Here is a 16,406-nt window from a genome sequence, read left to right as displayed (position 1 = left end):
TTTCAAGTTAATTCGCTAACTCTTATGAGTTTATGAATTCATTTATCCTCTGCGAATTGATTCTTGATGAGTAAACTCTTTTTTTAGTAGATAAACTCGGTAGACTCTCAAGTTTACCATCAAGTCAACGAGTTAACTAGTTAAAAAAATTAGACCAAAATATAAGTCATTTTTTATTGTTTTCTGTTTATTTAACATTCAACGTACCTTCATTTAGCATGTTATTATCAAATACAAAATTTTCACTTTTAATAATATCAAACCCTTGTTCTCTAATAACATCAAACTCTCGATGAGAATGATCTACCATTGTTATAACTTCTACAAGTTATTGTCTAATGATAATGTATTATTACTAGATTTAGTTATTTAAATATTCTGAACTTTATGATTTACTGGTTTGTTTTATTATATTGTTGAAATATTTAATTAGTATATTATTTATAGATATTTTGTTATTATTTTTATATGAAGTAAACTCTTATGAGTTTATAAGTTGAATCTACTAGTCGAGTTTATGAAACTCTTACGAATCTATTTAAATTCTCGAGTTTGATGACCGTATAATATATTACACTTTATTTAATTCATGCAATTAAACCTCTTAGTAGTAGTGGACAATATTTATGAACGAACCTTTCGAGAGAACACTTTTTTTATATCTTTTAACATCACCAATATTTTTTTTAATAAAGCAAGCAACGATTAATTTTAAATATTTGATTATTGACTTTAGGATCTTAAAAAATTAATAAAATAAAATTTTAAATGTCTACTATGAATTTTTAAATTTGATTCAAAATTAATTCCAAAAAAAAGATTGAAAATTATTACTTTATCTTTTAAAATTTTAAAGTAATAATAAAGGTCTAAAATTTCAATAGATGATACCAATAATCACAATAGCAGAAACAAATATTCTTAAGAGAACTTAAACCCTAATCTTCTTTTTCGATTTTTTTTATAATTAATTAACCCTTAACCCTAGCTAATAATTTCCCCTTATTATCAGAGCCAACTAGACATGTTATAAAACCTGATACAGAAGCCAATTAAATCCCAGAAATTTTTATAGATGAATTAAAAAAAAAAAAAAAGACGCACCCATGCCAAAAACATCTGTCACCATTACCACCACATTCAACAGAGACTTAACCAAAACCAATGATTTATGTACGCTGTCGAAAATACTTTTAAAATCTATTTCTGGCAATACTATATACGCATTAAAGCTTGAATATACGGCAGTATGTTTTGACCGAAAAAGGAATTTAGATTCAAACGACGTACCATGTGCAGAAACCTGTGTATGTGTGTTCTTAGATGGCGTACGTGTTCAATTATGTTAATCACTAGAAGACAAAAATCTCTGTCCATTTGTATGGGATGAACAATTAATACGTACAACTGTGAACTATATTATATATCTTGTTTTTGTTGGAATAGTTTCCCTCGGATATAAAGGGATTAATTGTTCATTAAGTTTTTCATTAGTATAAAAATATTTCATATATCAAATTAATCATTTTTAATTATTTTTAATAAATATTGCATACTACTAATAATGATGGACACAAGTGATAGTAATTTTGTGTCTCTCCACTAAAGTGATAATAACTTGTATTCTATAACTAAATGATCTAGTGTTTTAATCTTAAATGATTACTTGGGTATGAAATAAATCGCGTTGAAAAAAGATATATATCTTGTGTGTGCTTAGTGTCATCGAGTAAGACTATAAATGATAAATATTAACAGACTATGTCTAATTCAATTGATTAAATAAAATAGTGAAATATAATAAATTTATGATCACGTATGTGATTCCTATAGATAATAAAAAAAATATTATAAATGATGTTTTCGGTGTCAATTTTATAGTGTTTTCAGACTATATCTGTTGTTAAAAGAGTTATACAAACCTTTTAAATTAAGGGTTTCTTTAATAATAAGAAATGGTATCTTAAAACACTAACAAAAACAATGATACTGAAAAATGTTAATTATATTTTTTTAACTATATATTATAAACTTAAGCTACAAATAAAAAAGCTAATCAATGCTAATTTAACAGCGCTTATTAAAAAATTTAAAATATTTTTATTAATAGTATTGTTCATGTATATTTAACTTAATTTTTAATATATTTTTGTATTTATTAATTATTTAATCAGCTATCTAAAAATACTAGCGAGACTGGAAAAAAAATATAGATCTGGAAAAGAAATATAGATAATAAAATTTTTTTCAATTAAAGCCAATGTTTTCATAAATTTTACAACTCAACAACCCCATATGTGGTTTACTCCATAAATAGCGGCCTCGCTTGACCAGCGTTAGGGCTTCCTTAATTTCGTATAAAGCATTTTATTTTATTAAGCGCAGCTGCTTGAGCATTTTGAATGCGTCATTATACTATTGTTTGACGATTGCAGATAACGAGATTTGTGATTACGAAAAATGCGGATACTTAATTTTAAAAGTTAGTAATCAATTAGAATAAAATATCATATTTGACAGGTCATAATTTAGTTTGTAAAAAAAGAAAAAAATTAATTACTCATTAAGCCCTATAATTTCCAAATTTATTTAATTTAGTCCCTACCGTTAAAATTCTCTCTGCACCACAAAACTTCCTCTGCATCTTGAATTTATCCCCCTCTCGGCCACTGTCGTCCATTGTTGGGAATTAAAACTCATTGCGATTTGTTGCAACCAAACGTTGGCCCATGTCATCCATTGTTGCAACGAACTGAAAACCAGATGTGTTCTTCTTCAACAGGGGATAAAGGCAGGAAAGTTAATTAAGGTGCGAGGTGTCATGCGAGGTGCCGTGCGAAGTTGCAGCAAATCGCAATGAGTTTTCAGTTCATTGCAACAATGGACGACATGAGTCAACACTTGTTGCAGCAAATCGCAATGAGTTTTAATTCCCAACAATGAACGACAATGGCCGAGAAGGAGATGAATTCAAAATGCAGAGGGAGTTTTGTGGTGCGGTGCAGAGAGAGTTTTGCCAATATCGGTTAACAGTGTTAAACAATTTTAACGGTAGGAACCTATTGGGAATTAAAAAATATAGTAAAGAAGACTAAAAAAAACCACTTATTAATTATAGGGATTAAATTTGATAAGTTTGGAAACTAAATGAGTAATTAAACTAAAAGAAAAATGGTAACAAATGTCTTTACAAGACACTAGCTAGTTAAAAAATCAAAAGGAAAAAGTTTTCATTAGAAAGTATACTCCCTCTTTTTTTTTATTTGTTGAATATGTACAAGATTTTTGTTTATACTTATTTATTATTTTCAAAGTTTAAGATAATATTTTAATTATTCTTTTATTAAGTATACCTTTACTTTCTACCTAATTTTAATCAATTTACTTATATGCATTTAAGGTGAAATAGAAATAAAAAGTGGAGGATTTGAAAACTTAATAATTACCTATTTTATTAGAATAAAAAAAATATTGTTTTTTTGTTTCTACTTAGAAACCTTAAAAGACAATAAAAAGGAACGGATCAAGTAATAGAATAACAATAATATACTCTTTTGTATACAACTCTAATAATAAAAACATTTTATCTATTGATTCTTTAACTATTTTCCTAAGGGCATTCATCAGCAAAACTTAAATTTAAATTTTTACATGTGTATTGAAGGAAGTGTAAATATAAATTCTTGACTTTTTTTTATAAATTCAGAGAATATTTTTATTATGGGTGATGGGTTTGGAAGGGTTGTGTTTTTAAGTGATTTAAAATTTTAATAGAATCATTTATTTGAGCATATAAATCCTCGCAATTAACACTTAACAACATATGAGATTAGATCAAGTCGATCGACATAATCTATGAACATGATATATGAATCTTAATGTTATATAATTAAATCATAAAATAAAAGAAATATACAATAAAAATTAATGTATATTTTGTAATATATTTTTAAAAATAATATTAACATAAATATAATATCATGTTATAAAAAATTATTTATTATAAATTAAGAAATTGTATTATGAATATATACTTATTTTAAAAGTTATACATAATTTTAAAATAATATATAACATTGAAACAGGATTGGAATGGCTCAAAATATAACTCGAACCCGTAAAAACTAACTAGGACCTAGATCTTGTTGGTACTTAATTAAGAAAAATGCATATATATATAAATAGTTATTTGAGTTGTGTTATTTGAAGGCTCCCTCAACATCTTTTCTTCTTGATGTGGATAAATAATTTTATTTTCTCTCTCTTCGTGGTATTGAGATAATTTTTACAAATGTAGCCTATTCTTAAAAAGTGGCATGTGCTAAATAATATCTCCTGTCATATGTGATTTCATTTCGTATATTGTATCTCAAAAGTTAATCCTTAAAAACAAAATATTAAATTGGTTAAGGACATTTATGTCATTGTCTGAACTAAAAACATTAAAGAATACATATTAAATCCATAAGTCAATTTATGAAGCCATTGCTTCTAGAACAATATTTGGTTTGTCATGATTATCTCTATAAAATTGACTTCTATAAAATTGACTCCTCTATGTTAAGGATGCTTTATTATTCATTCTCAATGCATATAGTCAATGATACCTAAAATAATGGGAAACTCATGTGCATCAGTGCATCCCCTAATTTTGTAGACACTCAATGTCATTATTGTTGGACTTTCTAAAATACTTATTCTCAAATACTTTGATCACTCATTTGATATATTTGCCTAAAAACATTTCACTATAGTGCTTTCGCCAATGTGAAAATACTCATTATATATATTGCTCTTTATCATCTCATATATCTTCCACTGTACTAGCACATATTGATAGGTTTCATCAAGAAGACGACAAATTGCGGGACCTGGACTTCAGGCATGAGGAACGGGGCAACGGGCAGCAGTAAAAACATGTAATGTAAGTACTACGTTTAACAAGCAAGAATATTTAACTTTTGTTTTGTTTCATCGGAAGATATTTACTATAGGAATAAAGGTGTAGGATTTAGAGATGCTCAGTGGCACCAACCAAGACGGATATGTAACGCGGTGGAGACGTGTGGCGGGACACAACAACAACACGACAGAGAAAGAAGAAATTGGTGGTGGTGTTGGGACTGAGTAAAATTTTTTAAGGGTAAATATTTTATGTCATGTTCAAAAATTGACTAATTCGATTTGTCATGAAAAATATTATTTTCGATTGATGATTCAAAGATGACTATATTATGATTGAATCGAAAGTAATTTTGTGTAAGTTGATATTATAATTAAGTATTGACATTAGAATCAAGTACATATATATTATTCAGTAAGATTTGTAAGTCATTCGATTACATAAATGAATGAGGATTTAATTACCAATTCAAAAGAAAGTTACTAGAAGTGTAATGTTCATTTTAATTGAACAATTGAAAAGAAGTTTGATGGAGGTGTAACATTCATTTTGATGGACAATCAAAATGTAAACATTGATAAAGAAAAAGAAACGTACAGGAAGTGTACTACTCATTTTGATGAACAATCAAAATATAAAAGTTGATAAAGAGATTTACTTGATCAAACATTGAAATTTTTTTCAAGTATTTGGTGAATTCAATTGGTAAAAAGAGCTTCTGAAGACAAATCATTCGAAGACACAAACAAAAATTTATTGAAGACACATCGTTTTTTATCATGCATATGAAGACAATTATTAGTAGTTTTTTATTAAAAAACAAAAAAAAATAGTTATCAATGGTTTTTCTGGACGGAATGAAGACAATTATCAATATTTTAGATAGTCTATTTAAATAAGTTGCACAAATGTATAAATCTTGTATTTCGATCATTGAATCAAGAAACTATAAATAGGCATGCCATTAGCCATTTTTCTCTGGGGAGAACATTTACACAAGTTCTATTTATACCATCATGCCGCACAGGAAAAAGCTACCCGTTCTAGTAACATGTATGTTCAAACTCAGATTTTAATACAATTTATCTTTTTTGTCATTCAATTTCTTTTGATCAATTTAATTTATTGCATTCTCTTCTCTTACATTTGTTCTCCAAACTCTTACTCTTTTATTTTTATTTTCATTTCATATTGCATTTTGATTACAAGAACAATTATACTTTTAATTTTACATAATTTTTTTAATTGTGAACGTAACGAACAATTTCTATTTCGATTTCATCAATGATATATCTTTATTTATGAAGATATTTGTTTCACATAGTTTTTTTATTATGAACATAATCAAAGAATTTATGTTTCAATTTCATTAGCGATATATCTTTATTTCTTAAGATATTTGTTTCACCTAGTTTTCTGATTGTGAATATAATCGAATGATTTTCTATTTTGATTTCATAAACAATTATATCTTTACTTATGAAAATATTTTAACTTTGCATAACATTATGAATGCATTGTTATTTGTTCAAATAATTTTTTAAATTAATCTCATTCTTCTCCTAGTTAAAAATTAAAACACTGTTAGTTTAAATAAAAACAACTCATAATTATGATTTTGTCTCACTAAATAAAATAAGTTGTTTGTGGGTGATTAAAATCAAGAATGGAAGATCAACATATTTATTTTTTATTATTCAAATGAATTTTCACCATAAACAAGTAGTCACTAATTAATTACATGAACTCCAATGCAAATCAATTTCAACATATTAACAAGAGGTGAGTGAAAAGTGAAGATAAGGAACATACATGGTAGACCAAGTCATCTTAAGATTGGTTAGCTTGGTGGTTAAAAAAAAGGAAGAGAAGAAAAGATCATAGATTCGAATTCTTATACTAAGAAATTAACATTAAAAAAAATAGAGGAACTTTTAGTGGGAGAAGTCGTTAATGGTTACTGTAATTTCTGAGCCACGTGGCAAGATAGTTACAGTCACACAAAATGCTTGATGAGGTCGAAGTCATTCAACTAGCTTAGAGAGGATCGCACAACGAAGGTGTTCATAATGTATATCGGTAATACGTCAAAGTTGGTCGGTCTTCCTAAGCTAAGTAGAATATATCATGAGTAGGAAAAGATGTCGCAATGTACAACGAATGATGTCGGGTATACCCTCCAAGGCCAGTTTGTAAAGCGATGGAACGACAAGCTTATAGTTCGGAGGCCAATTTAAAATAGTTACCCCTAAGTCAATATAATTTCATAAACAAAACGACACTTGGTTTAAAGCTTGAAAATGTTGGAAAGTTTCAGGGAAATAAACACCGTGTACGTTTACATCAATCGATGAATGAGTTGACATCTTATCGCCTTTTGATCTGGTTCTTGTGGGATATGTGACATGTCATGAATGGTGAGCTTTTTACCTACCTCTGACGTTTAAACATGGCTTGAAACATTTGCAATAAATTTGAATTTAAAATCCTATCTAGTGACGTTAGATGATATCATCTTCATACATCCTTCCTCGACCGAGAGTCTGTGCAATTTTTGATGATCTCCTTGTCTCCTCGGTCATGTTTTCATGCCATTTACTTTCTCCATTTTTACTGCTATTTGATTTTGTTAGTGGTTTACTGAAAAACTACGACCATGAGATGTGGTTTCTGGCGCAATGGCTAAGGATAACGTAGTGTTATTGCAAAAGGCATTGAACCGATGCATATGCGCAGAAATTCGACTAAATTGATAGATTAAATATCTTTTTCACCCAACGTACATAGGGCTCCAAATGCAATAGGTGCGCCCTCACTCGACCAGAATTAACCCTCTGTTTGATAGAGGTGAAACAACAAAGAAGATAGGGGAAGAGAAGAAAAGGGCACTAAAAATCATGAATTTCCCTGTTTTGTTAAAGTTTAAATAAGCAAGAATTTTTTTAATTTGGAATTGAGCCCAGTCAAGAAGCTTTCCTCGATAGAATGCGTGAAATGAGAAGAATTTTACACTATTCATGTAAGGATACAAAAATAACCTCATATCGACGTGATACATCATTTGTACGTTCAGTTATCTACTGTGCATCTCCTCCATTTGGTGTGGTGCTTCTTGTGGTTGTTGCCTACCCTTGGTTCATTATTTTCCCTCATACAAATCAAAGGGTAAAAATGGCCAAATCGTGTAGTTCTCCATATGTTCTAGGTTTTGAAAAATCACCAAGTTTAAAACAAAAAACAAATAAAAAGAAATTAAATACATACTGACCAAAGGATTAAAAAAATCATATTAATTTTTTCTTTTTCTTTTTTTATTTACTCAACAACTTTTATTTAACCAAACAATCTATACTTCCATCCTATTTCTATTTCTTTATCCTCTATGTCTTCTCCCCTATCAAACAAAGCCTAAGGGAAATGCCCCTCAAGTAGAGCCAAGGTGACTAATAAGGTTGCGATTTTGGCAACCTTGGGAAAAGTTGCTTTAGAGGAACTGTGTTGGAGGACATCATATCCCCTAGACTAAGGTGAATCAAGCAGGTCAAAGATTAAGATCTCGATATTTGACAAACAAATGAGGAGCTTTCAAGTAGGGCTTATGGCCACAGAGGGTGGAGATGCAAGTTGAGTGGTTGGTCTGACTTAGAGTTAGAGGTGGCCAAGGCCACATTGATGTACCCCAAGTATTTTGACCTTTGTCTTCCAGTTATGACAATGAATCCTTCGGTTTTTTGACAAGGACGACATCAGAAAAGGAGTTGGGAAAATTCATGTTTCTCTGAAAAGCTACATACATCGTGCCCTAAGCCATTCAAATGACTTGGACAGAAATAGAAATCCTTGGGACAAGGTGGTCTACGACAAAGTTGTGCTCATCAGGCTACTCACCGACGTCCCATTAACCAGAACATGTTAGGATAGTGTTTGGCTGGTAGAAGTCTCGGGCAGAGGATGTGCTCCCAAAGACTGACCTAGTATAAATCCAATTGATTCTTAATTAATTTATGAGATTGTTGGTTGCATTCCTGGTTCAAAGGCAAAGATGGAAATTTTTCTTTTTAATTTGTTATACTTTTGAGTGTCATTTCTCCCTTAATTGGTTGGATTCTAACATAGAGTTTTTCAGCAAATAAAATAGATTGTGACCATCATATCACTCACACTCACACTCATCATCCAATATGTATGTGTTTAAGGGTTGTGCTGAGTAGTTTTTTGTTTAACAAGCTTCTAGATGTACATGGATATTTCGTTGACCATTTTTCCTCATCCTAATGGTTTTGCGCATAATATAGTCAACCCAAATGTGGTACTTTTGTTATACTTTATTTGATAATTGCAAGATATTGACAATGTGATTGTGAGAATTGAATTGGATTGTATTTGTTTAGATAACTTCCCCTAGCCTCAAGTCTAACTAGGTTGGTTGCTTTGTTGTCTCAATTATGATTTGTGCATCGATATTGTGTACCATGTTAGTCGAAAAAACTATTTTTTTCATTCTTTTTAGCGAAAAAACTCTTTTTTTCATTCTTTTTAGCGGGCAATATTGCGCTTTGATATCATGTTATAATTTTTGCACAAACCCAATAAGGAAAGAGTGTGGACTGGGCTGGATCTATATCAAGCATCAAAAGTGTATTCTTCAAAAAGTTGAAATCAATTGAATTCAACTATCCAATGTATATATACATTTTTACTTGTTTTTATTTGTCCAATGTGAGACAACAAAAAATAATGCTTACAAGTGATATATTTACTAGTGACTGCCCGATGGGAAAGAAGAGGAGAAGCGAGACTTGATATGTAAAACAAAGAAATGTACCAAACCTTTGGTAATATAATTTGTTCCCTATTGAGGCGGTTCCTTAATCATTTTTGTGGTGTGTTAAGGAAATATAATGTGAGTTGAGTGGTTAAAAGAGAAAAAGGATTATGAATTTAATTTTTTCTACTAACAAAAATTAATAATACTAACGATTAATATTTGTCAATAAAAAAATTATAGTATGTTATTCTCATACAACATGTAGATATAAAATTATTATTGAATATTCATCAGGCATCGATGTTGTAATTAAGAGGAAAATGGCACAAGGCTTATTACAAAGAAATAACAGCATACAAGTGCTTTCTCAGGAACATATTAGTGGTGTAAATTAAAGAACCAAAGGCAAACAAGAAAAATAAATTCACTTTCTTCTAAGCTCTTGTTGATTTACTTTAATAAATTTCACAATAAAATTTATCAATAAAATATATTTTTTTAAAACTTATTTCAGCAAGCTTAATAGTCAAGCCTCTGATAATAGCTCTCATGTAATAAGCTTATAGCTAGAACAAATATTTCATAAATTTACTCATCCAAATAAACCCTTATTCAAGGTAGATTATAAGCTTACACTTTGATCCGATATGCTTAGAAGTTGCTCTAGATATTCAACTCCCAAGTCCTCTAACACAACCACACTTGGTGTTGGTGCCTCTGATTCCTGTTTATTCTCTCTACACTTTCTAGCTTTTGATGACAATTTTCGTCTGATGTAGTGCCTCTCCTTGATAGCAAGAGCTGGTGAACACCCTTTGCTGCAACCATATTGAATCTCTAGCAAAGACTCTTTGACCCTTTTGACCGGAAAATTGAGCACAGCATCGTGGCCTCTCATGGAAAATGCAGCTTGATCATAAGCCAATGCAGCAGCCTCTGCACTCTCAAAGGTTCCAAGCCAAACCCTAGTGCCATTCCTCGTTGTGTCTCTGATCTCTGCTGCAAATTTTCCCCAAGGCCTTTTCCTCACACCTATGTATGACCTTTCCTTATTCTGCACTTCAGACTTCACCACCAATTGCTTTGTCTTGTTGTGATTTCCTTCTGTTGGTGGCGTGGAGAAGTCAACCATGTCGAAGGAAAGTAAATCGTGGACGGTGTCTCGAACAGGATTGCTTGAGAATGAATCGAACAAAATTTCTGAAGGCTCCTGCAACATGTTCCAATCTGGATTCTGATGAAACAAAGGGGAATTAGTAGGCATATTAGGCAGCTGTTTTCTGTCTTGCTTCTTCCCCCTCTCGGCTATAATTTAAAGCCCAGTATCTAATTCCGGTATTAATTAATTTGGGTTATTTAATGTAGGAATCTTAATGCTAATTTTTTAGGAGCATCTGCAGGGATATTTATGAAAGATTTACCACTTGGGGTTTAAAATAATTAATAATTTATGTTGGATAGATGAAATCTAGGAGCAATTGTGTTTCAGTCGGGATTCAAATTTGATATTACTAATTAAATTAAAACAACCTCTAAGTTGATCTATGCGCTTAATGATAGATGAAGTTTATCCCGTTAAAAACACATCATACAAAGATTCTTTAAAAGTTCTTCACTTAATGAATTATAATTTTAGTATAAAAAAATTAAGCGTTGGAGTTTATAGACAAATTAATTTACTTCATAAGTACTCTAGCTGTACCCTAAAGATAAAATTAAAGAAGCAAAATTATTTATTAAATTCCAGAAACATCTGTAGATAAATTCAGGGAGGATGCATACCTGCCAAAAATATCTGTCATGAGTATTATCGTACTCAAGAGCGACTTTTAACGGAAATCAATGATTCATATAGGCTAATGTTTTTAAATCTTGTTTTCAGCAATATATAATATACGGCCTTGAAGCTTGCATGTTACATAAATGTTGACTACTAAAACAGAATTCAGATCAAGACAAAATAATCATGTGCCTACACCTGTGCGTGCTCCCAGATGTCGTTGCATAAATTATTTTTAGGATAAAAGCAAAAAATATTTCAAAATATTCATTTTAGTCTCTGTAAAAAATTTATATATATATAGTTTTTATATTTATTAACAAATATTTGTTTTTAATTGTTGACAAAGAACTAAAATCCTATTACTTTATAATAAATAAATGGACTAAAATTATATTAAATTTTATAGGGCAACAGAAAAGTTATTTTTATTGTACTGTTTCTGGCAATAATAAATTAAATAATAGTGCAGCCTTGAAGCTTGCGTGTTACATAAAATTACATAAATGTGACTAAAATAGAATTCAGATCCAAACAAAGCACCATGTGCCTACACCTGTGCGTGTTCTCAGATGTCGAAGCATAAATTATTCAATTTTATTTTTAAAAAAATATGTATATATATATAACTAAAAAAAACTTCATCCCATGGTATGAGATGTACTACTATACTTACAACCATGAACAAAACGATGTTAACTGTTTCTGTGGGAATGTATAAATTATCCAAACTGCAACAGGTATAAACAGAAGGATTTTACAAGATGATATTACATCACTCTTATTATAAACATAAATTTATATGAATAAAAACAATCCAATTGATGAATAAAAATATTATGTATTGATGAAAAATATAAAATGAAGGAAATAAATTTGCAACGAAACACAATGTTTACTAATATGAGAACAAAATACATTAATAATATGATAGTTATATTAAATAACGACAAATGCGAAAATGCAAAGAGTGTGTAGAAAAAAGGGTTCAAATAGAAAGGATCTCAACTAAATCACTAAGCCCATCTTTTTTCAAGCTCATAGACAAATTTAATGTTGATCCACTTACAAATAAAAAGAAGCATTTGCTATATTCATTCCCTTTCTTGCTGAGTACACTCACCTTCCTTTTGTCAAAAGTTACATTACGTAAATGACCTTTCTCTCTTTTATCCCATTCTTCTTCCCCAAATTTGTTTGCTCTCTCATGGCAGAGACATTCCCCTTCTTTGTAATGCTGTTATGTGCATGCTGCAAGCCCTCTTAAACCCTAGCACGTTGGGTTTCAATTTGAAACCACAACCAACCAACGAAGCTTTTGTCAATTCAGCGAGACGAATAGCTTCTTCCACCTTGGATTCCTATCTGGGACGTCACCATGAACATCCAGCGACTCTACCTGTGTACTTCTCCGTCATCGTGAGCCCTCCACCTTTCTCGCGATTCTGGTCTCTCGTGACTCTATTTGTGTGTGTCTCTGTCACCATTCCAATCGTTCCAAATGGTTGACTGTGTTGCTACCAGCTACGCCTGCGATTGCGAGGATTCTACTTGCGTTAGTCTTCTTTTTTAAGATTATCCCTTTGTATTAGTGCTTAGACTTTGGATTTCATACGATTTATTGTTTGAGTTTTATGGAGCTTTTTGGGTGTTTGTCTCATGTATCTGTCACTGTTATGAGAACTGAATTTTGTTGAATTATTAGAAATAGATGTTGGGTTTTCATTTCTGGTTTTAAAATTGTTTACTGAGTATATAGACACCACCACATAACTCAAGTAAACAAGTTTAATATTATTGAAGTTGAATTATGAATCAGCAAGTTTGTTTATTAAATTAATATGTACCTTGCTGTTTATATATGTACTAGCAAGTATATCTGACGTAACAAGTTTCTTGACAATAGATATGTGCTTGGGAGATGCAGGTTTGGTGTCTTAGTACACCCGTGGGATTTTCATTTTGGTTAGGGTCTGATGCATATAGGTTTGGTGCTGACCTGCATATGCAAACACACACACACATATATATATATATATATATATATAAAAGTACATAGATCTTTATGTTTGGTAGTTTGTGAAGGCACAACTATATGTATTGAGATGTATGTCTTTGTCTTTATACAACAAGGTATTTTTTTAAAAAAATATAATATTTTTGACATAGCAGGGTGTTTTTTAATTTTTTTACAGTAGGGTATTTTTTTATCAACAAATTAATGCTTTTGTTGTTAGACTTTTCATGCTAGAAATAAATATCAAGTCTTTAAAAGTAGGTTGTTAAATATTCAGATATGGCAAAAACAAGAGGTGGAAAGGTTGCACGACATAGACAACGTGCAAATGCTCAAGCACATGTAGTTAATGATCACGAGGAACCTCAAGAGGTCCTAGTAAATGCTTATGCAAACTCTCAGGCACTAGGGAGCTTTCCAGGAGGCCCTGAAGATTTTTCGGTCCTTAGGCATTTTTCAAATCATGTTGCTACTCGCCTATGGAACAAAGAGGTAGTAATTAATTGTCATTGATTGATTTATAAATTTAATGTTCAAATAATTCTTGCAATATCAAATCCCAAAACTTATTTGGTTACAGGATCGTGGTGCACTTAAGGTTGTCAATCATGGACGAAAACTAAAAAAAAAAAATTGACATCAAGAATCAACATATACAAAAGTGTTACAGAACTCTGGCTTAGCACCACTTCTTGATTGTAGCTACCAAATGGTGGACAAAGATCTATTATCTGCATTTGCTGAGTGGTGGCAGTGAGAGACTAGCTCCTTCCACTTGCCTATTGATAGATGACTATCACTTTTGATGACATGACATGTTATGGTTATTAGACTTGCCCATCACAATTGTGCCTTTTCTCCAAGTCAGACATCTAACTAACATAAACAGGAGAAAAAAAAATTAAAACAAATAAAGTTATGAAGGAAAGTAGATTAAAAATATAAACCAATACAATGATTTTTCAAAAACATGATTATTTTTAAATTCTAGAATGTAGTTTCTGGAACTTTATATTTCCTGAGTAGAAATCTCTAAAATAACTCTAGAAACTACTTTCTGGAATGAACTTGTTATATTCCAGAAATTACTTTTTGGAATATTTGTTTTTAGAGATTTTATATTTTGGAAAATACTTTTCTAAAGACATCTTGTTTCGCCGTTCGAGAATTGAAAAATTGAAAAGGAAAGAAAAAGCTTTGTGCAGTACCTGATTTTTCATTGTTTCAATCCTCGTGTATTTTTTCAAAAATACATTTGTTACGGAAAGACAATTACATTGATAAAATAGGCAATATCGTTTCTATTGCCTATTTTACTTAATAATTAATACAATTACTTTTATAAATGGTAACTTTTGTCAAGATATTTTAATTTTAATTAGAGCATCTATAATACATAATTGTTTAGATGATTTATAGGTCATATAATTTCACGTATATTTAAACACTACATAAAAATTGATTTCAATGTCCATGTTGCTAAAATGAGTGTTTAATTTAATTTTGTGAATTTTAGAATGCTTGGAAAATATGTTATTATGGTATAAAATTGTTAAGTAACGATTGTTTGATAAGCAATGGTGACTATATAAGCAACTTCATTTCATATGCTTCAATGGAAAAAAAGTTAAACAATTCTTAAAGTTAAGTACCTCATGTAAGTACTCCCATTAGAGATGTTCTTAAATAGATAATGGGTAAACTATATTTTAGTCCCTAAACTTTTTAATATTTTTTATTTTATTCCCTAAATTTTAATTAAAAAGATAATGGGTAAACTATATGCTTTTAGTCCCTAATCTACATGATACTCTTATCAGTATTGAAAAAAGTTAAATTGTATCTTTATTTATTTATTTTCAATTTTAAAGAAATAATTTATATCATCATTAATTTGATTACTTAAAAAACTTATATCTATACATAATTAAAAAATTGAAAAAAATTAACACAATAGAAACAATTTTCATTTAACAAAATACACAACAGAAATCACATTTTCATATCAGTGTATGCAAAAGAATCATGATTTTATTATGTATTTTACACAACAGAACCAAGATTACATTCTGTATATCATCAACAAAATTATTTTTCCATAAAAAGTATTTAAAAAAACAAAATTAAAGCACACAGGGAATTTGAATAGCAACCTTGGGGCTGGGAATAGCAATTTGCATAAGAAAAATCCCACACATTGGATTTTGTTCATGAACCTACCTGGTCCAACCCAACTACTTAAGCAATCACAAAAACTAAAATGTATTTTTTATTTTTGGTTTTAAAATGTAATTTTTAAAATAAAATATTTTTAGTAAAAATGGAGTTGAAGAATTTTTAACTCATTTTCAACACACTTTTGCATTCATTTTTTAAACCATGAATTTTTATTTTGTAAATTTAATTTTTAATTTTAAAAAGCACATCATCGCTACCACAACTAGCATTCCACCATCACAACCATTCCATCATCACCGTCGCCACCAAACATCATTGTCACTGTTGTTACAATCATTGCTATCATCACCTTCATCTTCACTGTCACCATTCCATCACCACTATAGCCCCCACCACCACCATTTTGCCCCAACCACACCACCAACACCTTCACCAATATAATTGTTATCATTATTATCACGGTCATCGTTATGGATTTAATTATTTTTTTTTTTTTAATTATTTTATGAGTCATTTTTGTATTGCATTATTTCATTGTGGGACATGATAAGGTAGAACAAATGATTCATTTTATTTTATCCTTCTTCAATTGCAAGAGATTTTTAAAACTAACAACAACAAAATTGAAATCAAAAACTCAAAATTAAAACTAGTTTTAGTTTTTAAAAATTTCAAAACCAAAAATGCAAAACTACCCAAACATAGCATACATAATCACAAAAGCAATAACAAAGATATGTAGCTCAATAAAAAATAAAAT

The 16,406-nt window shown here is 30.0% G+C and overlaps 1 protein-coding gene across 2 annotated transcripts; it reads right to left on the bottom strand.

Moving 5' to 3' along the window:
- Positions 1 to 10,147: 10,147 nt before the first annotated feature.
- LOC114380803 (ethylene-responsive transcription factor 1B-like) lies at positions 10,148 to 11,524 on the bottom strand. Of its 2 annotated transcripts, XM_028339855.1 has the most exons (2): positions 11,454 to 11,524; positions 10,148 to 10,905 (listed from the first exon to the last, which is right to left on the bottom strand). In XM_028339855.1, exon 2 carries the CDS (start codon positions 10,888 to 10,890, stop codon positions 10,294 to 10,296), a length of 597 nt encoding a protein of 198 aa, XP_028195656.1. In that variant the 5' UTR covers positions 10,891 to 10,905; positions 11,454 to 11,524; the 3' UTR covers positions 10,148 to 10,293. The 2 variants fall into 2 exon arrangements, with proteins under 2 accessions (XP_028195656.1, XP_028195655.1); XM_028339854.1 differs by lacking the exon at positions 11,454 to 11,524 and having other exon boundaries at positions 10,148 to 10,971.
- Between the last annotated feature and the right edge of the window lie 4,882 nt (positions 11,525 to 16,406).

The sequence above is a fragment of the Glycine soja genome, chromosome 13 (genome assembly GCF_004193775.1).
Source record: "Glycine soja cultivar W05 chromosome 13, ASM419377v2, whole genome shotgun sequence".
In the NCBI taxonomy this organism is placed as follows: Eukaryota; Viridiplantae; Streptophyta; class Magnoliopsida; order Fabales; family Fabaceae; genus Glycine; species Glycine soja.
The sequence above is the reverse complement of the archived record's forward strand: the minus strand, read 5'-3'. Positions and strand labels throughout refer to the sequence as shown.